The 25,690-nt window shown below is 44.6% G+C and overlaps 1 protein-coding gene across 1 annotated transcript in view; it reads right to left on the bottom strand.

The window, feature by feature from the left end:
* The window catches only part of vegfc (vascular endothelial growth factor c), a 203,180-nt gene that overhangs the window by 90,908 nt on the left and 86,582 nt on the right, over positions 1-25,690 (bottom strand). Inside the window, exon 2 of the mRNA XM_038805755.1 lies at positions 111-318. Coding sequence (XP_038661683.1) covers positions 111-318 — 208 coding nt within the window. The remainder of the gene's footprint in view (positions 1-110; positions 319-25,690) is intronic.

Raw genomic sequence — 25,690 nt, 5'->3', positions numbered from 1 at the left:
TAAATTTGACTTGGTTAAATTATTGAAATGCATCTTATAACGAGAGGGACTTCGGTCATGAGTATGAAACGCCGCCGAGGGCAATTTTCACCATCAAGATTGTGACTTACTTTTCAGGATCTCAGGGTTATAAAATGTTGCTGCAAATGTCACGGGTTCCTCTGTCGCTGTTTCAAAGCCAGTTTCCCTGTACTGCGGCCGGCCCTTCATCGACTGGCACTTCAGCATTTTCCAGTGCTCCGGGTAAAATATTGTCATGAGTTCATCCACACTGGATACAGACCGCAACTGATGTTCCAGTTCACTGCTCATGTGACCCTGACAAAGAACACACAGAGTGTCAGTACACAGGCAGCAATTCAGATGTGGTGATGCTTGAAATTAGAGCAGCGGAGTGACCTGACACACACATTCACAAATATCCGACTACTGCTGAGGCCATCAGTTACTCTGGGTCTGTCAGGTGCCATTCCTGGATCATACATTGTGACATGCATGGTCCCGAACTATTCAGAAGTGAACAATCTTAGCACCCTGACAAAGGAATTTAAGTAAGAGGTCTGCTTGATAAGATGTAAAATTCATAAAGGCAAACAACTTGTGCACTTGGGGAACACAAGGGATAGATTTATTTGTGGTGATTATATTACTAGACTACGGGCAGCACGGTGCCGCAGTGGTTAGCACTGCTGCCCCATGGCGCCGAGGTCCCAGGTTCGATCCCGGCTCTGGGTCACTGTCCGTGTGGAGTTTGCACATTCTCCCCCTGTTCACCACAAATAGATCTATTCCTTGTGTTCCCCAAGTGCACAAGTCTTTTGCCTACATGAATTTTACATCTCATCAAGCAGACCTCTTGCTTAAATTCCTTTTTTAGGATGCAAGGATCGTTCACTTCCGAATAATTCGCCCCCGCACCCCAAAGATGTGGAGGGTAGCTGGATTGGCCGTGCAAAATTGCCCTTTAATTGGAAAAAAATGAATTGGGTACTCTAAATTTATTTTTAAAAAATGTTACTAGACTAATATTCCTGAAAAAGGGAGTTCAACTCCCACCGAGTCAGTTTACGCGTTCAAATCCAGTTCATAAATAAAATCAATATTCAGCAAAAACAGTTACAATTGAAACTGGAAGGGGGATGAAGGAATTAAGAACATAAGAATTAGGAGCAGGAGTAGGCCATATGGCCCCTCGTGCCTGCTCCGCCATTCAATGAGATCATGGCTGATCTTTTGTGGACTCAGCTCCACTTTCCGGCCCGAACACCATAACCCTTAATCCCTTTATTCTTCAAAAAACTATCTATCTTTATCTTAAAAACATTTAATGAAGGAGCCTCTACTGCTTCACTGGGCAAGGAATTCCATAGATTCACAACCCTTTGGGTGAAGAAGTTCCTCCGAAACTCAGTCCTAAATCTACTTCCCCTTATTTTGAGGCTATGTCCCTAGTTCTGCTTTCACCCGCCAGTGGAAACAACCTGCCCGCATCTATCTTATCTATTCCCTTCATAATTTTATATGTTTCTATCAGATCCCCCCATATCCTTCTAAATTCCAACGAGTACAATGCCAGTCTACTCAACCTCTCCTTGTAATCCAACCCCTTCAGCTCTGGGGTTAGTGAATCTCCTCCGCACACCCTCCAGCGCCAGTACGTCCTTTCTCAGGTAAGGAGACCAAAACTGAACACAATACTCCAGGTGTGGCCTCACTAACAGCTTATACAATTGCAGCATAACCTCCCTAGTCTTAAACTCCATCCCTCTAGCAATGAAGGACAAAATTCCATTCGCTTTCTTAACCACCGCTTGCACCTGTAAACCAACTTTTTGCGACTCGTGCACGAGCACACCCAGGTCGCTCTGTATAGCAGCATGTTTTAATATTTAATCATTTAAATAATAATCCCTTTTGCTGTTATTCCTACCAAAATGGATAACCTCACATTTGTCAACATTGTATTCCATCTGCCAGACCCTAGCCCATTCACTTAACCTATCTAAATCCCTCTGCAGACTTCCGGCATCCTCTGCACTTTTTGCTTTACTACTCATCTTAGTGTTGTCTGCAAACTTGGACACGTTGCCCTTGGTCCCCAACTCCAAATTGAACCATTTTGTGTATTAGTTGAATCCACCCAGGCCTAAAGATATATTTTGCTCTCCTGATTTAAAAAAAATGTTTCTCATGATTTTATCATAGAAACAGCGAACAGAGGAATCTCCACATCTTAATTTCTCTATTTTTTCAGTAAGTAATGCACAGAAAAATATGTTAAAATTATTTTATAAGCAGGCATTTTACGATTTAAAAAAAAATATTGGTAAAGTGCTGTACATAATTGTTCAGGAAACTCAATGGTTTCAGTGCTGGATTTCAAAAGGCAACTTAACATGAAGGCTATGTTTTACTCAGCTAGGTGACTAGGTTCAGAACCGAGTGACAAGAGTTTCAAATTAAGTAGGAAAGCACATGATTTTATTCATTGTGACCTTCCATATGTTTTTTGCCGCAATTAACTTTGATTTATCTGGATCAGCTTCAAACTTACACAATTCAGCTAGAATCATGAATCTCAAAGTTCAATTCTAAACTAGTCTGGTGTGCAAGGAGAGGCTTCTGAACCCCTACAGACAAATTCTTCTTGCTCCACCCAAACCCTGTAAGGAAATTATCCACATAACGTTTTCTAAACACCACGGAAAAATGCAATGCCTTTCCGATCCTCACACTGAAACAGTCCATGCCCAAATGCAGAAAGGCCTGGACCATATCCAGGCTTGGGCTGACAAGTGGTCAGTAACATTCGCACAAGACAAGTGCCACTCAATGACCATCTCCAACAAGGGAGGATCTGATCATCGCCCCTTGATATTCAATGTGATTACCAGCACTGAATCTGCCACAATCAGCATCCTGGGGGTTACCACTGACCAGAAACTGAACTAGCCATATAAATACTGTGGCTACAGGTCAGAGGTTAGGAATCTTGCAGCAAGTAACTCACCTCCTGACTCCCCAAAGCCTGTCCACCATCGACATGGCACAGGTCAAGAATGTGATGGAACACCCACCGCTTGCCTGGATGAGCGCAGCTCCAACGACAGTCAAGAAGCTTGACATCATCCAGGATGAAGCAGCCCTGCTTGATTGGTGCCCCATCTGTAAACATTCACTCCCTCCACAACAAACGCAGCAGCAGTGTGTACCAAGATGCACTTCAGGAACTCACAAAGGCAGTACTTTGCAAACCCATGGCCGCTAATATCGAGAAGGACAAGGACAGCAGAGACATGGAAATACCAACAAGTTCCCCTCCAAGTCACTCACCATCCTGACTTAGAAATATATTACCATTCCTTCACTGTCACTGGGTCAGTATCCTGGAACTCCCTCTCTAACAGCACTGTGGGTGGACCTTCACCATATGGACTACAGAATTTCAAGAAGGCAGCTCAACATCACCATCTCAAGGACAATTAGGGATGGACAATAACTGCTGGCCTAACCAGCAGCACGCACGTCCCGTAAAATGAATAATAAAAAACTGTTACAATTACACAGGTGTGTTGATCGCGAGTGATTCAGTCAGCAAGAAACATATTTGATTTGATTTTTTGATTTGATTTATTATTGTCACATGTAGTATACAGTGAGAAGTATTGTTTCTTGCATGCTGTAAAAACAATGCATACTGTACATAGGGAAGGAAGGAGAGGCTGCAGAATATAATGCTACAGTTATAGCAAGGTGTAGAAAAAAGATCAACTTAATACGAGGTAGGTCTATTCAAAAGTCTGATGGCAGCAGGGATGAAGCTGTTCTTGAGTCGGTTGGTACGTGACCTCAAACTTTGGTATCTTTTTCCTGACGGAAGAAGGTGGAAGAGTGTATGCCCGGGATGCGTGGGATCCTTAATTTTGCTGGCTGCCTATCCGAGGCAGCAGGAATTATAGATAGAGTCAACGCAGGGAGACTGGTTTGCGTGATGGATTGGGCTACATTCAGACTTAGGGCAGCATGGTAGCATAGTGGTTAACACAATTGGTTCACAGCTCCAGGGTCCCAGGTCCGATTCCCGGTTTGGGTCACCTTCTGTGCGGAGTCCGCACGTTCTCCCCATGTGTGCATGGGTTTCCTCCGAGTGCTCCGGTTTTCTCCCACAGTCCAAAGATGTGCAGGTTAGGTGGATTGGCCATGCTAAATTGCCCTTAGTGTCCAAAATTGCCCTTAGTGTTGGGTGGGGTTACTGGGTTATGGGGATAGGGTGGAGGTGTGGGCTTGGGTAGGGTGCTCTTTCCAACAGCCGGTGCAGACTCGATGGGCCAAATGGCCTCCCTCTGCACTGTAAATTCTATGATTCTGATTCTTTTATAGTTTCCTGCAGTCTTGGGCAGAGCAGGCTCCATACCAAGCTGTAAAACAACCAGAAAGAATGCTTTCTATAGTGCATCTGTACAAGTTGGTGAGAGTCGTAGCTGACATGCCAAATTTCCTTAGCCTTCTGAGAAAGTAGAGTCGTTGGTGGACTTTCTTAACTATAGTGTCGGCATGAGGGGACCAGGACAGGCTGTTGGTGATCTGTACACCTAAAAGCTTGAAGCTCTCGACCCTTTCTACTTCGTTCCCATTGATGTAGACAGGGGTATGTTCTCCACTACGCTTCCTGAAGTCGATGACAATCTCCTTCGTTTTGTTGACATTGAGGGAGAAATTATTGTCGTCGCACCAGTTCACCAGATTCCCTATCTCATTCCTGTACTCTGTCTCGTCATTGTTTGAAATCCAACCCACTACGGTGATGTCATCAGCAAATTTGAAAATCGAGTTGGAGGGGAATTTGGCCACACAGTCATAGGTGTATAAGGAGTATAGTAGGGGGCTGAGGACACAGCCTTGTGAGACACCGCTGTTGAGGATGATCATGGAGGAGGTGTTGTTGCCTATTCTTACTGATTATGGCCTGTGGGTTAGAAAGTTCAGGATCCAGTCGCAGAAGGAGGAGCCGAGGCCAAGGCCATGGAATTTGGAGATGAGTTTCGTAGGAATGATGGTGTTGAAGGCTGAGCCGGAGTCGATAAATAGGAGTCTGACATAGGTATCTTTGTTATCTAGGTGTTCCAGGGTCGAGAGCAAGGCCATGGAGATGGCGTCTGCTGTGGACCTATTGCAGCGGTAGGCGAACTGTAGTGGCTCAAGGCAATCTGGGAGGCTGGAGTTGATTCGTGCCATGACCAACCTTTCACAGCACTTCATGATGATGGATGTCAGAGCCACTGGATGATAGTCATTAAGGCGCTGCTTGGCTTTTCTTTGGTACAGGGATGATGGCCGTCGTCTTGAAGAAGATAGGGACCTCAGATTGTTGTAAAGAGAGGTTGAAGATGTCTGTGAATACCCCCGCCAGCTGATCCGTGCAAGACCTGAGTGCTTGTCCAGGTACCCCATCCGGGCCAGTGGCTTTCCGTGGGTTGACCTTCGAGAAGGTTGCTCTGATGTCTGCAATGGGTGATCTCAGATACAAGTTCAACCGAGGCTTCTGGGGTGGAGGGCTCGCTCTCGCTGACCTCTTGCTCAAAGCGTGCATAGGGTGCGTTGAGCTCATCAGGGAGAGGTGCATTAGAGCTGGCGATTTTAAATGCCTTCATCTTGTAGCCCATTATGTCTTGCAGACCTTGCCATAGACGGCGGGGATCTGTGTGGCTAGCCTGGGACTCGCGCTTTGTAGCAGATTCTCTTAAAATAGTTGAAATTACAATGATATTTGTTTTGGAATGTTGGACTTCATTTGTGTGAACACATTATACTTATCCTGGGACATTATAATCATAGAATCAGATAATCCCTACAGTGCAGAAGGCCCATTCAGCCCATCGAGTCTGCACCGACCGTCCAAAAGAGCACCGGCAATTTAGTACAGCAAATCCACCTAACCTGCATACCTTTGGGCTGTGGGAGGAAACTAGAGCACCCGGAGGAAACCCACGCAGACTCAGGGAGAATGTACAAACTCCACACAGTCACCCCGAGGTCGGAATCGAACCCGGGTCTCTGGGCACTGTGAGGCAGCAGTGCTAACCACTGTGCCACCATGCTGCCCCAATGTACTTGTTCTAAGGCTAAATGGTGTATTATTGCTTGGTATTGTAATATAGGTGTCCTAAGACATTGTAACATGTTAAAAATAAAACAAGGTAACATACTTGCCCTGGAACACTATGGTGTCCTTGGCCTGGGTTATTGTAACTTCTACGTCCTATGACTCATCTGATGACGGAGCTACGCTCCGAAAGCTAGTGATTCCAAATCAATAAACCAGTTGGACTTTAACCTGGTGTTGCAAGACGTCTTATTGTGCCCACCCCGTCCAACGCCGGCATTTCCACACCTATATCCTGTGACATTGTAGCATATCTACCGGATTCTCAGATATTGTCCATTGCCACTTCGCTGCAAGCGAGAACAGAGAATTTGGCATTCCAGCCAAAACTGCATTCACTTACTGTGGGACCGGGGAACCCCAGCCCTGAGCGTGCTCGGAGAAACCTGGCCATATGGTTCAAGAGGTGTGGAGCATCAGTTAAGTAGATGAATTGGCGAATTTGGTACTGTTTTCCTTGGGGAAGAGAAGGTTGCGAGGAAATTTGACAAAGGCCAAATCCTGAGGGGTCTGGACAGAGTAGATAGGGAAAATCAATTGGTGGCAGGGCCGCTGTTGAGAGGGCACTGTCTTATGGTGGGGATTAGCCAAAGAAGCGATGGAGACATGAGGAGAAATATTTTCACGCAGTGAGTGGTTAAGATTTGGTATGAACTGCCCGAGAGTGCGGTGGAGGAGGGTTCAATCAGGCACTGAAGAGGGAACTAGATTATTATCTGAAAAAGGCGAATGCACAGGGGCACGGGGAGTAGAATGGCATGAGGTTATTGCTTTTTGGGAGAACAACGCAGGCACGCCGAATGGTCTTCTGTACTGTAGCAATTCTGCGTTAGGTGTCCTAAGGCGTTGTAATGTTGCAGTCATAAGGCAATGTAATACATTTGTCCCAGGGTCAGATTATTATACATTTTCCCTTCCTAAAACACAATGCACACGCAACAATATAAAATGGCTTGGATTTTCTGATGGCAATGGTGGCACGTTGCTGTCATTACTCCACTGACATATACTCACTTGGAACTCTGAACATGTAAAGAACAAGGCGAAAATTCAGTATCGGCTGTCCGGAAATCTAAGCATGCAGGTACAACAGGCGGCAGAGAAGGCAAATGGTAAGTTGGTCTTCATAACAGCAGGATTCAAGTACAGGAGGAGGGATGTCTTGCTGCAATTATACAGGACCTTGGTGAGGACACACCTGGAATATTGGGAGCAGTTCTGGTCTCCTTATCTGAGGAAGGTTGTTCCTGCTCGACAGCAAGTGCAGCAAAGGTTTGCCAGACTGATTCCTGGGATGGCGGGACTGACGTATGAGGATATAGATATAGAACAGTACAGCACAGAACAGGCCCTTCGGCCCTCGATGTTGCGCCGAGCAATGATCACCCTACTCAAACCCACGTATCCACCCTATACCCGTAACCCAACAACCCCCCCTTAACCTTACTTTTTTTTAGGACACTACGGGCAATTTAACATGGCCAATCCACCTAACCCGCACATCTTTGGACTGTGGGAGGAAACCGGAGCACCCGGAGGAAACCCACGCACACACGGGGAGGACGTGCAGACTCCGCACAGACAGTGACCCAGCCGGGAACCGAACCTGGGACCCTGGAGCTGTGAAGCATTTATGCTAACCACCATGCTACCGTGCTGCCTCAAAAGGAGAGGCTGAATAAACCGGTGTGTTCTCACTGGAACGACAGAGGTTGAGGGGCAACCTGATAGAGGTTTACAAAGTTATGAGGGGCATAGACAGGGTGGATAAAGTCAGAGACTGTTTCCCAGGATAGAGTGGTCAATTATTAGGGGGCATAGGTTTAAGGTGCGAGGGGCAAGGTTTAGAGGAGAAGTACGAGCAAGTTTTTTACACAGACGTAGTGGGTGCCTGGAACTCGCTGCCAGAGGAGGTGGTGGAAGCAGGGACGATAGTGACGTTTGAGGAACATCTTGACAAATACATGAATAGGATAAGAATAGAGAGATACGGACCCGGGAAGTGTAGAAGACCTTCGTTTAGACGGGCAGCATGGTCGGCGCATGCTTGGAGGGCCAAAGGGCCTGTTCCTGTGCTGTACTTTTCTTTGTTATTTGTTCTTTGAGAGGTTGAATCGGTTAGGATTGTTTTTGCTGGAGTTAAGAATAATGAGGGAGGATCTCATTGAAACCTATAAAATTCTAACAGGACTGGACAGGGTAGATTCAAGAAGGATGTTCCTAATGGTGGGTGTGTCCAGAACCAGGGGTCACAGTCTGAGGATATGGGGGTGGACCATTTCGGACAGAAATGAGGAGAAAGTTTTTCACTCAGAGTGGTGGACCTGTGGAATTTGTTACCATAAAAAGCCAGTTTAGGCAAAAGCATTGTATGTTTTGAAGAAGCAGTTCAATATAACACTTGGGGCGAAGGGGATCAAAGTGGGCACAATCAGGCTGTTGAGTTGAATGATCAGTCGTGATCATATTGAATGGTGAAACAGGCTCAAAGGGCTGAATGGCCTCCTCCTGCTCCTATTTTCTATGTTCCTATATTACTCGAAGGGGACATGCTACTTGGTCAACCACAGACTACAATCATTGGGAAATATTTAACTGAATAGAACTTTAACCCTTCCCTTGTTAATAAAAACCTTTGAATAAGTTGTTTGCTGACTGAGATGTAACTAGGTTTTTAATGGCATACTAATATCATAATTACTGTCAATTGCCATCACTGGCCCTGAAAAGTTAATTTTATATTTATGGGAAATCAATCTTTTCTGTTTATAATAAAAATAATCAGACTATGGACGCTAGGTCAGACACATCCCAGAAATGTGCTCTTCTATTAAAGGCTAGTCTGTCTGCACATTTGTGGAAAAAAATTAAGTGGCAGACTATTTATCTTAGTCAATTACTAAATAATGAGGCAATTTGTTTTAAAGAATTGCACTGGAATGTGATTATATGGCTGTCAAATTCATTTATATACAAGTCCGAGTGTTTAATCTATTTTAATCAACTGACAATGTTCTCTCTTTATGAGACAAGCAAATGTATTTTGGTTACAGCTGGTAAAAGTTTTAGAACTTCCAGCTGTTGGGTATCAGCTAAAAGCTGAGTTAACGTGAGCCCTAAGCACCACCAATGGCTTGCCATGAAAAATCCTCTACTCAATAGTTATTCTTTCAATTAATTGGAACTTCTCCTTGACTGTCTGTGCGGAGTCTGCACGTTCTCCCCGTGTCTGTGTGGGTTTCCTCCGGGTACTCAGTTTGCCTCCCACAGTCCAAAGATGTGCGGGTTGGGTCGATTGGCCATGCTAAATTGCTCTTAGTATCCAAAAAGGATCAGTGGGGTTACTAGGTTACGGTGATAGGGTGGAGGTGTGGGCGTGAGTAGGGTTCCCTTTCCAAGGGCCGGTGCAGACTCGATGGGCCAAATGGCCTCCTTCAGCGCTGTAAATTCTTTTTTCTTAGAGTACCAAATTATTTATTTATTTTTTCCAATTAAGGGGCAACTTAGCGTGGCCAATCCATCTAATCTGCACATCTTTGTGTTGTGGGGGTGAAACCCACGCAGACATGGGGAGAATGTGCAAACTCCACACGGACAGTGACCCAGGGCCGGGATTCGGACCCGGATCCTCAGCGCCGCAGTCCCAGTGCTAACCACTGCGCCACATGCCGCCCCAGCACCATAGGTTCTGATTGTCCCGTAGTCTTAAGGTACGATGTCACAACTCAACAAAACAATATTCATTTCAGGACTCGACTTCTGAATCTGTATCTTAGATCATCTAGCAAACAACGTTTTCCGTATGCTACAATTACATCGGAAGATTTTCACTAAGTATTCTGTGTTCCTTTCTCGGGCTGGAACAAATTTTCATACCTTATAGCTCCACTTTCCTCCAAACCACTAATTGGGTTCTAGACCTTTACTCTTTCATTTGAATAATTGTATTTATAGATTTGAGCAAACATGGCCACACAGCAGCATTAAGTAATAGGCTGCGATCCGGAGCGGTGAATTGTGAGTGAATTTGAAAAGAACTGGGCAAAGCAGTCCCAATGTAACTATTACGCACTGATTTGAGAATTGTAATTAATTAGTAGGAAAAGCTAATTTAAAATGCAGCCAAGCAGTGGCTGCATGCCCGTATGAATGCTCTCAAGAAACCTAAAAGGTCAAGAGATGAGACTCAGGCATCCCCAATGGTGGGGCTCCTTAGTATGGTTTAAATTTTGCAAAAGCCACTTGTTCATTTTTTGGATACCAAAGACACTTAAGCTGCGTGTAAATCACAGTATTTAAGTGCAATTTAGGCTCAATCAAACAAAAAATCATGTGCTGTCGCCCACAGCTATCGAAAGAAGATCTATTATATATGTAGAAGAGATTCTTCGATAGCTCCTGTCCTGTAATTACCTAAGCAAACACTGTCTTTCTGTTTCACCACTGGTTAAGTGATACACTGGTACACAGTTTTAGATTTACAAGGGAACAGCTAGAGCAAGATGTGCCAACTGAAATGTCTTCTCGGAAAGATTTTTTTCAAAAGCTGGCTCTCATCCCTTTTCTAATAGTACACCGAAAATTCCCTCCACACCAGCAGAACATTATAGTCTGAATGCTCTTTCACTGTGGTATTATGTTAATAACAGCAATGTAGAAGCACTCAATTCCTGTCAAACGTTGAATGCATGAGCTCCTGTAGAATGCAGTGGATTTCATTAACAAAGGTTTGATGAAACCACAATTACATGAAGGCTTCATAGTCTGCAGTTACTGGATTTAGATTCCTGGCACGTGGAGGAACACACGCCAATATCTTCTTGTTGGCTTCGTCATGTCTTATTTTCCAGTCAGATACTGAGGGAACCAAACTTAGAATCATAGAATCCCTACAGGGCAGAAGGAGGCCACCCGGTCCATCGGGTCTACACTGACCCTCCGAAAGAGCACCCCATCCCCGTAACCCCATCTCACCTTTAGACACACTAAGGGGCAATTTAAGGGGCTGTTTAGCACACTGGGCTAAATTGCTGGCTTTGAAAGCAGACCAAGGCAGGCCAGCAGCACGGTTCGATTCCCGTAACAGCCTTCCCGAACAGGCGCCGGAATGTGGCGACTAGGGGCTTTTCACAGTAACTTCATTGAAGCCTACTCGTGACAATAAGCGATTTTCATTTCATTTCATTTTCGTTTTCATTTCATTCATTTCATGGGCAATCCACCTAACCTGCACATCTTTGGAAAGTGGGAGGAAACAAGAGCACCCGGAGAAAACCCATGCAGACAAGGGGATAAAGTGCAAACTCCACACAGTCAACCAGGGCCGGAATTGAAGCGGGGCCTCAGGCGCTGTGAGACAGCAGTGCTAACCACTGCGCCGCCATGCTGCCCCAACTGCTGTTGATCTGTGTTTTGCATTCAGGTCACTTTGTGTTTGGAATTTAAATGTTGCGTATCTAACGCGAGTGTCAATCATCGTTTTGTTTCAGTTAGGGGCAGCACGGTAGCATTGTGGCTAGCACAATTGCTTCACAGCTCCAGGGTCCCAGGTTCGATTCCGGCTTGGGTCACTGTCTGTGCGGAGTCTGCACATCCTCCCCATGTCTGCGTGGGTTTCCTCCGGGTGCTCTGGTTTCCTCCCACAGTCCAAAGATGTGCTGGTTAGGTGGATTGGCCATGATAAATTGCCCTTAGTGTCCAAAATTGCCCTTAGTGTTGGGTGGGGTTACTGGGTTATGGGGATAGGGTGGAGTTGTTGACCTTGGGTAGGGTGCTCTTTCCAAGAGCCGGTGCAGACTCGATGGACTGAATGGCCTCCTTCTGCACTGTAAATTCTATGATTCTATGATCTTGTAGATAAGGAAAGCAGCTCATGATATTCAGCAAATCCAAAAGTCAGATTCAAAACATTTCCCAAAATGTGTTTCTCCCAAGAGTTCCCCTAATTTCAAAACATAACTTTCAGTTTGACAATGAATCATATGAATTAAAATGTTGCAATGAGTTAGCTTGTTTGTGGAATGTAAGAGCAGTAGGCTGCCACCTCCTCCTCCTCGAGCCTGCCCTGCCATTCAGTTAGATTATGGCTCATCTGTCAACTCCACTTGGTTTCGCTGGACACTTATCTCCATGTGCCTTTATATCCATAACAAAAATCCATTGATTCGGTCTTGAAAGCTCCAGTTGACCCAGTATCCACAGCCTTTTTTATGTTTGGGCAAGTGGGAATGGGAATACCTGATTTCTCCGACCATTTGTGTGGAAAAGGTGCTGTCTGATTTTAACATATGCCCCTTTGATTCCCCTACAAGACCACTGGGTTTTGGAAGGTATAAAAATCAGCCAGGCTTCCAACTCCTGATCATTATTTCATAACACTTGCTTCATTGTCCATGTTTGTAGATGTCAGGTGGGGGAGGGACAAGCCTGTGATGAACTGCAAGAGTGAATAATGACACTCACTGGGATAGATTATTGTCTGCACCATCCAAAGACTATGATCACAAGGGCTCACCTCCAATTTTTGTGGTATTGTATTCCAGCCTTCTGAAGAGGAATGGGAGAAAATTGAAATCTCCTTTCATTTGGAGGGCTCCTTTGGTGGAATATTTTCCTGTCCATAACCAACGGGTGAGAGATGAAAACTCTTGGAGACAGATAGGGATTGTGGTCTCGGAGACACAACGTCTATTGAGGGGGAGAGAAGAGGCAGCACAGTAGCACAGTGGTTAGCACTGTTGCTTCACAGCTCCAGGTCCCAGGTTCGATTCCAGCTTGGGTCACTGTCTGTGTGGAGTCTGCACATTCTTCCCGTGACTGCGTGGGTTTCCTCCGGGTGCTCCGGTTTCCTCCCACAAATTTAGAAAGACATGCTTGTTAGGTTATTTGGACATTCTGAATTCTCCCTCAGTGGACCCGAACAGGCGCCGGAACGTGGCGACTCAGAACTTTTCACAGTAACTTCATTTACCATAAGACCATAAGATATAGAAGCAGAACTAGGCCACTCGGCTCATCGAGTCTGCTTCGTCATTCAATCATGGCTGATATTTCTCTCATCCCCATTCTCCTGCCTTCTCCCTATAACCCTTTATCCCTTTACATAGCAGTGTTAATATAAGCCTACTTATGACAACAATAGAGATTATTATTAATGTAAGTCTACATGTGACTGGGGCTGGTTTAGCACACTGGGCTAAATCACTGGCTTTTAAAGCAGACCAAGGCAGGCCAACAGCACGGTTCAATTCCCGTACCAGCCTCCCCAAACAGGCGCTAGAATGTGGCGACTGGGGGCTTTTCTCAGTAACTTCATTGAAGCCTATTCGTGACAATAAGCGATTTTCATTTCATTTCCATTTCATTCGACAATAAAGATTATTTTTTTTAAATTAAGATTTAGAAGGAGGCGGAGGAGAAAAGTGAAAGGAAGAAGGGAACACAGGGAGGCTCAGGATGCGGTGGTTTCTCAGGAAGGGGAGAGAGCAGTGCCACATTAGGAGAAGCCCATAAGTCCTCATCGGAAGTGCCGATGAGCTTAGCCCCTAAGGGTATACAGGCAGTGACTTAGATACATGGAACTGGGTGAGACTCAGTGCAGGAGACCCAGGATTTCAATGGTGACTGTGATATCACCAGGTGAGATGCGTGCAGGGGATGTCACCCAAACAAAAAGGGCTTCTATTCAACCAATTTGCAACTGGCCTGGCATTCCATTGATGTTTGGACCAGATCTAGCTGCGTTTATAGTGGCATCTAAATGCACAAAGAGATCAGCAACTGGCAGTGAAGACGAGAAAGCCTATGAACTGTGAGTCACTACAATCTTCTGGCCAATATTTCCCAGTCCACCGTTCGATTCACAATAATGGAACCTCACCCTCAACCTCCTGTGAGTTTCATGAGCTGCACTTGCACATTAACTTCACATTAACTTGCACATAAAACTCGCGGGAAGTTAAGTCCAGTAAATAACAGTACATAAACAATTTTATTGTTAATTGAAAATTGTTAATGATTACCAAATAACCCCACATGCCACTCATATTTTTCAGATCGTGAGTTGTTACTGGCGATTTTTTAAAAAGTTCCAACTTTAATTCTTTTTCTCACTTATTCTTTCTGTCTTTCTCTCTCTCAGTCCAATCTTTTCTCCCCTCTCTTTACTTCTCTTTGACATTGAATTCATCCACTCTAATTCAATTGTCTTCTTAATCCTTCCGCCATGTATTTTCCCAATCCTTCAATCGCATCAGTTAAGGATTCCTTCCATTGTTCGCCAAGGTTCCCGATGCCACATTGCTCTCTCTGTAACATTACCCGGAACTTCGCGAAGATCTAAACGTGCACAAGTCTGACAAACCTAATTGGGCGCATCACAAAATGCCTTGCTCTGGCAAAGCTTGGGTTATTTTGTGCAACAAAGATCTTGTACAGTGAAACGCCGAAGTACGTTCATCATGTTCCAGAGCCTTGACAAAGAGCACTGTCTCCTTGTAAAGTACAATCTATCTCCTTGTAAAGTACAATCTATCTCCTTGTAAAGTACAACAGATCAAAATTATTTCAAGGTAGGAGTCTGCCTGGAGCTGTACAGCATATGTAATTATAGAGTCATGGATGCCTCACAGGAGCCAATAGAACTGTCAACGGAAAGTAATAGATCAATGGTCTTTAATCCAGCCATTTAGTGTTCTACTCAAAGGCATTTTGACAGTAAGCACTCAAAGTTGCCAATTACTTTATTATATACTTCAGTTATCAAAAATAGTCAGTCTGATCTGAACCAAATGTGCAGTTGGTTTGTTGTGAAATATTTTAAAATTAAAGGTTGCGCTGTGCAGAAAAAGAGAAAGTACATCATCCTCACTAAAATTTGGGGATTTTATTTACACATTTAATAATAACTCTTTAAACATTTTGGTCTAACATTTTGCTCCTTATCATCTCACAGACATTTCTAATCACTACTTTCAAGGACTGGAGCAGCTGACTAACTCTGTTTTTAATAGTTCCGACAGCACGTGTGGCCTCCAGACTTGGTGGTTTATGGCGTCTATGAATGAGCAAGCAGCAGAACTTTTGTCGTTGCTGGATTTAATCACGCAAAAATGCCTGAATGTTGTTAAGCGGAGCAGACTTGCCACATACATGTCAGTCAGGTTATTCTGGCGGTTCAGTGAGCTTCCAAAACAAACCTCTGAGCCTCAGGAAACAGGTAGATCCCAATCTATGGCGAGGCTGCGGATTGGTGCTCATGTTATAGCTGGCACTCCCGGATTACGGAAGGGGTAAATCCTTTATGGTTGCTGCTGCTGGTTGCTTTACAGCTTACTTGCACTGGGATGTCGAGTGAGGGTTGGCGCTGGGCGCAGTTACAATGGGGCAGAGAGATGCTGACATTTAGAGGAATGTTAGATGAAGTAACCTGAAGGCGGCTGTAATACCGAACCCCAGGAAGAAGTCCATTCGGAAAATAGAGAGAAGGATCATGGGCAAGATTGAACAAAATATCATATAATGAGGGTAATAATTCTTAGAATGGTGACATAAATTTAAAAAGGTACTACACTTCAAAGACATAGGAACATAGGAATTAGGAGCAGAAGTAGGCAATTCAGCCCTTTGAGCCTGCTCCGCCATTCATGGCTGAACTCTTCCTGGTCTCAAAATAGGAAGAAGTCTCACAACACCAGGTTAAAGTCCAACAGGTTTGTTTCAAACACTAGCTTTCGGAGCACTGCTCCTTCCTCAGGTGAAGGTATTCCCCAGTCCAACGCCGGCATCTCCACATCATGGTCTCAAAACCACCTCCCTACCTATTCCCCATATCCCTTTGACCCGTTTTTAAAATCAGAAATCTATCTCCTTCTGGAAACCATTTAATGGTTCGGACTCCATTCGGTAGCAAGATGTTTCCAAATTACTCAGTCATGAGAAAGTCTAAATTGCCCTCATCTGATGATGACAATTGCTCATTTTACAGCGGATATCACTGGGAAACAACCAAGAACCGAAACCGTGGCTGATACTTGCTTCCCAAATTTCATTTTCATAGAGTAAGAGTGCTGGGGAGCACTACAGGAAAAGGAAGTGTCCGAGCCATGAAATGCTACCTTAAAAGTAAACCTGTCCCAAGGTTCCTGGACACAATTCTCCAATCTTTCTATCCATGGTCTCCTGTATTTTTGGAACAGAGCTTAAATGTCAGGAATGCTAACTCTTTCCAAATGGAATGGATTGTTGTTGTTTGTTGCAAGGAGAATGAAATCTAAAAATAGGGATGTTTTCCTACAGTTGTATCGGGTATTGGCGAGGCCACAGGTGGGATTCTCCGGTCCCTCAGCCATGGTTCTTGGGATTTCCCATTGAAGTCACTCCATGCTGCCAGCAAATCCATGGGATGTCGTGGGTGCGTTGCCAGCGGGAAAAGAGAATCCCAACCACTGGACAATTCCGGCCCACATCTCGAATACTGTAAGTGGGTTTGGTATCCTTATTAAAGAAAGGATATAAGTGCGCTAGAAGCAGTTCAGAGAAGTTTTACTCGGCTTATACCTGGGATGCTGGCGGATTTTTCTTATGAGGAAATGTTGGACAGGCTGGGCTCCATCCAATGGAGACAACCTTATTGAACCATATTGAGGGGACTTGACAAAGTGGGTGCTGAAAGGATGTTTCTTTTCATGGGAGAGACGAGAACTAAGGGACACTGTTTAAAAACAGGGGATCTCCCATTTAATTCAGAGCCAAGGGGAAAGATTTTCTCCCAGAGTGTCATGAGTCTTTGGAATTCTCTTCCCTGAAGAGTGGAGACAGGGGGTCATGGAATATTTCGAAGACTGAGTTAGATAGATTCTTTTTTATTTTATTTATTTATTTTTTTAATTTAGAGTACCCAATTCATTTTTTCCAATTAAGGGGCAATTTAGCATGGCCAATCCACCTACCCTGCACATCTTTGGGTTGTGGAGGCGAAACCCACGCAAACACGGGGAGAATGTGCAAACCCCACACGGACAGTGACCCAGGGCCGGGATGGAACCTGAGACTTTGGCGCCATGAGGCAGCAGTACTAACCCACTGTGCCACTGCGCTGCCCTAGTTAGATAGATTCTTAACTAATGAGGAAATCAAAGGTTATTGGGGTGAAGTGGGAATATGGAGTTAAGGCCGCTATCAGACCAACCACGATCTTGTTGAATGGAGGAATAGGCTCGAGGGGCCGAACCGCCTACTCCTGTTCATCATTTGAAAATGTTCCTTCTGCCCTCTGGTGTGAACAAGGCCTTCCATCATTCGAATTTCAACTACCTTCCTCATTCTCCTGCAGGTCTTTCTAATACATATTCTGCTGTTTCCAATTCTGTCCGAAGCCATGTCAGAGCCACAGTTGTGCGGAGGGGATTGAGGCTTGTTAATATTACACTGACAGCTTAATTTATGCAAACCATATCCACTGGGGCATAAAAATGGATAGGAAAGGAAACCAATTTGCAAAGTGATCCCATCAACTGCTTGCCAGCTGGCATAGGTTACAATTACCTAATATGAAAAACAAATTTAATATTGGTGTATAATATGCAAAATTTTCTTTACTTTTATTTTTTTTCTCCAAATAAACATTTCAGCCCATTTTATGTTCTTTGTTTAAAAAGTTGCACAGGGCTCTGGACCCTCTGCACTCCCAATAGGGTAAGAAGTCTTACAACACCAGGCTAAAGTCCAACAGGTTTGTTTCAAACTCGAGCTTTCGGAACACTGCTCCGAAAGCTAGTGTTTGAAACAAACCTGTTGGACTTTAACCTGGTGTTGTAGGACTTCTTACTCTGCTCACCCCAGTCCAACACCGGCATCTCCACATCATGACTCCTAATAGGGAGCTATGTGCAAAGGGAGTGTGTATTGGAGAATTAGTGTGGAAATGTTGTTATCGATACTTCCTTCAAGAGATGCTGATACTGTAAGAGCTACAATGTTGAATTACCTGGAGCTGGATTCTCCGGTTCCTCAGCCGCGCGTTTCTCAGCGGGGCGCCGCTCGCTGGCAGCGGGATTTGCTACTCCCGCCGCTTGTCAATGAGATTTCCCATTGAAGCTACACCACTCCGTTGGGAAACCTGGAATCCCAACCACCGGAGAATTCCGGTCCTGATATGTGTAATTAGGCATGCTGGATATACTTCACATGAGCAGGAGTTGACCATCTGAGCTTTGCTCATGTATATAATAAAATCACAATACGAACCTGATTAAATGATCACCTCGCAGTTCCTGCCAACTCATCACTATTTCCTGTCTAATCTCAACCAAGGCAGCAAAGTTGGAGTTCTTTTAATCAGTGACAGTCAAAAACTTGCAGATTGCGGTTTCTGTTATTTTCTGACTCAGGATAATATTAGCTGAACCAACATTGACACCTTGACCCCATTGATAATAATCCTCCAATCCTACAACCTTCCAAGCTCTCAACCCTTCCTGCATCTCTGTTTTTTTGTGAATCCTCTTGTTCCTTCTCCCCACTTTTGTTGCTGCTCCTGACGTTGCCTCAGGCCTAAATTCTGGAACTCTCCTTGCTTTCCTACTCCTTTAAGATGCCACTTAAATCTTACCTCCTTCATTAAAGATTTGACCACTTATCTGGATGCTTCCATCTTTGGCTCAGTGTCTATCGTTTGTCCATTTCTAATTGCGCAAAGCGCCCTGGGATGCTTTACGATGTTAAAGGTGCGAGATCAATGCAAGCTGTTCTAAGCCGAGTCAAAAGGTTATGGGTTAAAATCCCACTTTGAGAGATCAGCGCTTCAGTGAAGGAGTGACCCATTGTTGGATATCTTAGGGTAAGATTCGTCTGAGGAATCGGGACAAAACACATGAAGGTGAACTGGCTGCCTGTTTCACACCCCTGCCCAATTTTGGGGTCTGGTGGAGTGCAATGGATATTCACAAGGTCATTTGGGTAAAATGTTAAATCAAGATCCCAATTGACATAAAATCAAAGCAGTTTACAGTATATTGTGTCTGAGTCCATTACGAGAGAACAAAGACGCAACTGAAGCGATCCTATGGTAATATTGGAAGATGAGCAGAGAGTACAGCATTCCCGAGCCAATATTTGTCTCTCGAACAACATCATCAAAAGACAGATTGACTGATTGTCCATAGATTCGCTGTTGTTGAGTCCTTCCTGTGCATAAATTAGCGCCTGGATTTTCTTATCTCATAACATAGTCAGTATTTCAAAACAGAATCTGCTGGCTGGAATATGCTTTTGGACAATATGGATAGGTTAGCGGATGAATAGTCTTCTCTTTCTGGTTTCAGCTGCACCATGTCGGGAGGGTATGCAGGTCAGCCACTTAACAACATAATTCTATGACAGACCACTAGGTGGAGTAGGGGAAATGGCCCACTCTGCATATCCCTGGGATGGTACGGTTGAGAATGGGAACTGTGCAAAATCAAACACAGTTTGCAACACAATGTGCGAGGCTGTAAAATCTCAGTTCATTGCAATCTTTGAGGTGCACTTACGTGTATGGAAACAGCATCCAACTCTTCAAATAGCATTGATAACCGTTTAGTTGAATGGCATTTGGTACTGGACAGAACCATGAACTGCATCTACTTTATTCAAGCCAAACCACCTGACACTGCAGGTATCAATGGAAGTGCTTTAATCATTCATGTAGGTGTCACTAAATGGGCCAGCATTTGTTAACGAACCAAGCCATTGCAGAGGACAGTTAAGAGTCAACCACATTGCTGTGGGGTCTGGAGTCACATATGTGCCATATCAGGTAAGGAGATTTCCCTCCTCAAAAGAGGCATTCATAAACCGGGATGTGGGGGTGTTTATAATGGCAAGTGATGATAGTTTCAAGGTCACCATTGCTGAGATTATGAAATGAAATGAAAATCGCTTATTGTCACAAGTAGGCTTCAATGAAGTTACTGTGAAAAGCCCTTAGTCGCCACATTCCGGCACCTGTCCGGGGAGGCTGGTACGGGAATCGAACCGTGCTGCTGGCCTGCTTTAAAAGCCAGTGATTTAGCCCAGTCTGCTCAACCAGCCCCTAAATGAAAATCGCTTATTGTCACGAGTAGGCTTCACATGAAGTTACTGTGAAAAGCCCCTTGTCGCCACATTCCGGCGCTTGTTCAGGGAGGCTGTTACGGGAATCAAACCGTGCTGCTGGGTCTGCTTTCAAACCCAGCGATTTAGCCCTGTGCTAAACAGCCCCTATGATTAGCATCATAGTCCAGATTTTTTGAATTAATTTAGTGGGAGTGGAACCCATGTCCTCATGAGCCTGGGCCTCTCGATTAGCAGTCCAGCGATTTTACCACGACACCATCATCTCCCCAGATGTTACAACAGTGATGGGGAAAAATTACCATCGTTTTTGGGCAGCAGCTTCAAAAATGCAAAATGAATGTGTTTACAGTGTTGTTCCATACACTGTAATTCTTAACTTCATTAAGGCTGTTGAAGAAATGAAGAGCATCAGTGACTCCTATGAGGAGGAGTATAATTCTCCCTTTGAAACATATCCAGTAAAAAAAATCTATCCATTCTAATAGTAATTATCTTTCGGCACAACCTACTTTGCTTCACAAACAAGTAAACAAATGTCGCGGGGGGGGGGGGGGGGGGGGGGGGGTACGTACAGTGTATCATGGACCGTTAAACGGGCCAGGCATGGTTTATCATTCACCACAACCGATGGGAAGTGTAATTTGAGGACCACCTACATTCTGCTGTTCACAAAATTCTGAGCAAATACTCCATTCTAAACACTGCTCTCTGCCACAAAACAAATAGCTCATAAACTACTATAGTAAACATCAGGTCAGCATGCTGTCTTTCCTTCGCGGAGGATGAACTGATTGCTGAAATGAAAAGAAGGACTCGCACCTTTCACCACCTCAGGACTAAATAATCTATTTTAGCAAACTTACATGAAGGATGAAAATTGGCAACAATACTGTAGAGAACTCCTCCGTCCTTCTCTGAATGGCCTGGTTGGAAAATGAGACCTGATATTCTAGGGCAGGGCACTTGCTGGTTGGTGTGTGATTACCCGCCCACCTCCTGGCCCCTCTCCACAATGTATGAGGCTCAAGTCAGAAGTGTGCAGAAAAGCTCACCTGCATGGGTCAGCTCCAGCAAAAATCATGAAGCTTGACACCATTCTGAACAAAGTAGTACCCAACACCTTACTGCCTTCTGCGGCCTCCTCCACATTGGGAGGACTAAACACAGACTGGGTGACCACTTTGCGGAATGCCTTCGCTTGGTCCGCAAGCATGACCCCACCTTCCTGTTGCGTGCTATTTTAACTCAGCACCTGGAACTCATGCCCATTTGTCCATCCTTGGCCTGCTGTGATGCTCCAGTGTAGCCAGGCACGAGTTGGAGAAGCAGCACCTCATCTTCCAATTGGGCACATTGCAGCCCTCGGCACTCATAGAACATACAGTGCAGAAGGAGGCCATTCAGCCCATCGCTGACCCACTTAAGCCCTCACTTCCACCCTCTCTCCAATGACCCCATCTAACCCTTTTGGACACTAAGGGCAATTTAGCATTGCCAATCCACCTAACCTGCACAGCTTTGGACTGTGGGAGGAAACCGGGGCACCCAGAGGAAGCCCACACAGATACGGGGAGAACGTGCAGACTCCGTACAAACAGTGACCCAGCAGGGAATCGAACCTGGAATCCTGGCGCGGTGAAGCCACAGTGCTAGCCACTGTGCTACCATACTGCCCACTCAACTCAACGTTGAATTCGGCAACATTAGATTGTGGCCTTTCTCTACCATCTTAATCCCCCCTTTTAAAAATATCCCAAACATGTATTGCCTCAATGCAATCCCCCTTCTCCATCCTACACCAGGCCATCTGTCTTCTGTTCTGAAAATTGCGTGTTAACTCTGTTTTCTATCCCTACTGGTGCTGCCAGACCTTCCGAGTTTTACCAGCATCTTCTGACCTTATCATCTGAGGAGTTTTGGGAATTTCTGAAGTTCTGAAAAGTGCTACATAAATGCAAGTCTTTCTTTTTTAAAAATATTTAGAGTACCCAATTATTTTTTTCCAATTAAGGGGCAATTTAGCAGGGCCAATCCACCTGCCCTGCACATCTTTGGGTTGTGGGGGTGAGACCCATGCCGACATGGGGAGAATGTGCAAACTCTACACGGACAGTAATCCAGAGCCGGGACCGAACCTGGGACCTCAGCACCGTAGGCAATGCAAGTCTTTCTTTCCCATTTCTATTCAGCAATACCTGTTGGCCGTGCACAAACTAGAATAGAAACATAGAAAATAGAACAGGAGGCGGCCGTTCAGCCCTTCGAGCCTGCTCCTCCATTCATTGTGATCATGGTTCCTGTCTGCTAACCAGCTTTCTATCCATCTCAAGACACTACCCGTAATACCATGCGCTTTAACTTTACAGGTTGATCTGCTTTGCGAGACCTTGTTAAAATCCTTCTGAAAGTCTAAGTAAACCACATCCACCGGTTCTCCCTGGTCAACTCTCCAAGTTATATATTCAAAGAATTCTAGTTGATTTGTCAAGCATGATTTCCCTTTTGTAAATCAATGCTGACTTTGTCTGATTATACAACTGCTTTCCAAATGCTGTGCCATGGAAATCCTTGATAATTGCACCCAGCAACTTCCTTCCTACCGATGTTAGGCTTACTGGTCTATAATTTCCTGTTTTCTCTCTCCCTCCCTTTTTGAATAACGGGGTTACAGTCACTACCCTCCAATCTGTAGGAACCATTCCAGAATCCAAAGAATTTTTGAAAATGACCACCAATGGATCAACTATTTCTAGGGCCACTTCCTTAAGTACTCTGGGTTGAAGATTATCAGGTCATGGAGATTTGTCTGCCTTCAATCCCATTAATTTCACCCAAACCATTTCTTTACTAATATTACAGTGGTTCATTGGTCGAGGGATATGATTCTCACTTTGGGTGTCTCGGTGTCAAAATTTGCGGGGGCTGGTTTAGCACACTGGGCTAAATCACTGGCTTTTAAAGCAGACCAATGCAGGCCAGCAGCACTGTTCAATTCCCGTACAAGCCTCCCTGAACAGGTGCCAGAATGTGGTGACTAGGGGCGTTTCACAGTAACTTCATTGAAGCCTACTCGTGACAATAAGCGATTTTCATTTTCATTTTTCATTTCATGAATGTCCTTCAGCTCCTCACTAAAACTTGTGTTTCTCAGAACTTCCAGTACATTATTCGTGTCTTCCTTTGTGAAGATAGAAGCAAAGTATGAATTTAGATCCTTCACCATTTTGTTGTTTCCTGTTATGAATTCCCCCATTTCTGACTGTAAGGGGCCTACATTAGTTTTTAATCAGTCTTCTTCTCTTTACATACCCATAGAAACTTCTACAGTCAGTTTTTATGTTCCCTGCTAGTTTACTTTCAAATTGTATTTTCCCCTTCTTAATCAAACCCTTGGTCTGCCTTTGCTGAATTTTAAACTGTTCCCAATCCTCAGGTCTAATTAAATTGTATGCCTCTTCTTTGAATCAAATACTATCTCTAATTTCCCTTGCAAGCCATAATATGGCCACAGTTCCCTTTCGACACTTGCTTCAAATGGGAATAAGGAACTTTTGGAGTTCACCTATTTGTTCCTTGAATGCCTGCCATTGCTTGTCCGCTGTCCTTCCTTCCAGTAATGCTGCCCAGTCCGTTATAGCTCGCTCATGCTTTATACCATCAGAGTTACCTTTATTGAAGTTCAGGACCCTAGTCTCAAAATCAACCACCTCACGATTCACCTTGATAAAGAATTCTACCATATTATGGTCACTCATTCCCAAGGGTTTTCTGACAACTAGATTGCTGACTAATCCTTTCTCATTGCACAACACCCAGTCCAAGATGGCCTGTTCCCTTGTTGGTTCCTCAACACACTGGCCCAGAAAAGCATTCTGTACACACTCCAAAAATTCCTCCTCTATTGTACTGTGACTAATTTGAGTCACCTAATCTATATGCATATTAAAGTCACCCATAATCACAGATGTTCCTTTATCGTATGCATCTCTGATTTCATGTCTAATGCTACTCCCAACATTGCCATTGCAGTTTGGTGGTCTGCATACCATCCCTACAAATGTTTTTTGCTCCTTGATGTTTCTTAACTCGATCCAGACTGATTCTACATCATCTGTACTAATATCCTTCCTCAACATTGTATCAATATCTTCTTTAATCAACAATGTTTCCTCCGGGTGCTCCGGTTTCCCCCCACAGTCCAAAGAGGTACAGGTTAGGTGGATCGGCCATGCTAAATTTCCCCTTAGTGTCCAAAGATGTGTAGGTTAGGTGGGGTTACGGCGGGGGATTGAGCCTAGGTAGGATGCCTTTTTGGAGGGTCGTTGCAGACTCAAAGAACAATAGAGCACAGTGATGAACTGTAAGGATTCTATGGATTTGCACTCTTAACAACAGCTTTCCCATCCTTGGTCAGCTGCTGATTTATTTTCAAGAAACTCGCCTTGGCAATTATGAGTGGAATTTTCCTTTTTGATCTGAATATCATTGTTCTGCTGCCAGGAATAAGACAAATGCACTTGTTCCTTCGAGCTCTCTAGCCCTGGCTCAAACCGCTCTATAAAGTTCCATGTGATATGAAGTACACTTATTTCTTCAAGAGTACGACTGCCAAACTTTAGTCAAAGTTTTTCCTTTCTTTTGAGCTATTTTGGAACGAGGATTACTGGACATTTTTCAAAGTGCGCACTGGTTTTAAATACCAATTTTGAATATAAATACTGAGAACACAGTTGAAAGTTCTCAATGATGACTCCTGCAAGTCTGGCCCTGTGCATTTTAATTGCAAACGTTACCTGTTGACGGTATTCTCGATCGTCTTAACGAATTGTGAAATCAGCTTCTTAAATGCACAATGACCTATCCCCGTACAGCAACACCGTTGTCACAATTAGTCAAGCAGTAGGGGTGTGCATGCAGTTTTTTTCATTCGTGCAATGTGGGCATCTTTGGCTGTGCCAGTGTTTACTGCCCAGGTTTTTATTAAATTCAAATGTTCACCATCTGCCGTGGTGGGATTCGAACCTGGGTTCCCGAGTGTTAGCAGGGAGTGGGGGGGGGGGGGGGGGGGGGGGGGGGGGGGAGGGGGGGGGGAAATCTCTGGATTATTAGTCTAGTGACAATACCACTTTGCCACCACCTCCCCTTTGGCAGTGAAGAGCAGTCAACCCATCACTTGTGCCATGTGGTACCCATCTCATGTGTCTCTCCCCACCCCACCCCCCTGCCGAGCGCTGTTGCCTGAGAATCTACCCTTTTGGGAAAGGGTTACAGTGAGCAGTTCAGAAGTGTGAGTTAATCAGGATTCAGCTTGTTGCTGGAATGGATGTTGCTTTCCTTTTGAAGCTCCATACAGTTCAGTATCAACCCTTGTGAAGTTATAGTAAAGAAAAAAAAAGGAATTATCAAGTTCCTTTTACAGTCCTGGGTTTT

The sequence above is a fragment of the Scyliorhinus canicula genome, chromosome 8 (genome assembly GCF_902713615.1).
Source record: "Scyliorhinus canicula chromosome 8, sScyCan1.1, whole genome shotgun sequence".
Classification (NCBI taxonomy): domain Eukaryota; kingdom Metazoa; phylum Chordata; class Chondrichthyes; order Carcharhiniformes; family Scyliorhinidae; genus Scyliorhinus; species Scyliorhinus canicula.
This window is presented reverse-complemented; position numbering and strand designations above follow the sequence as displayed.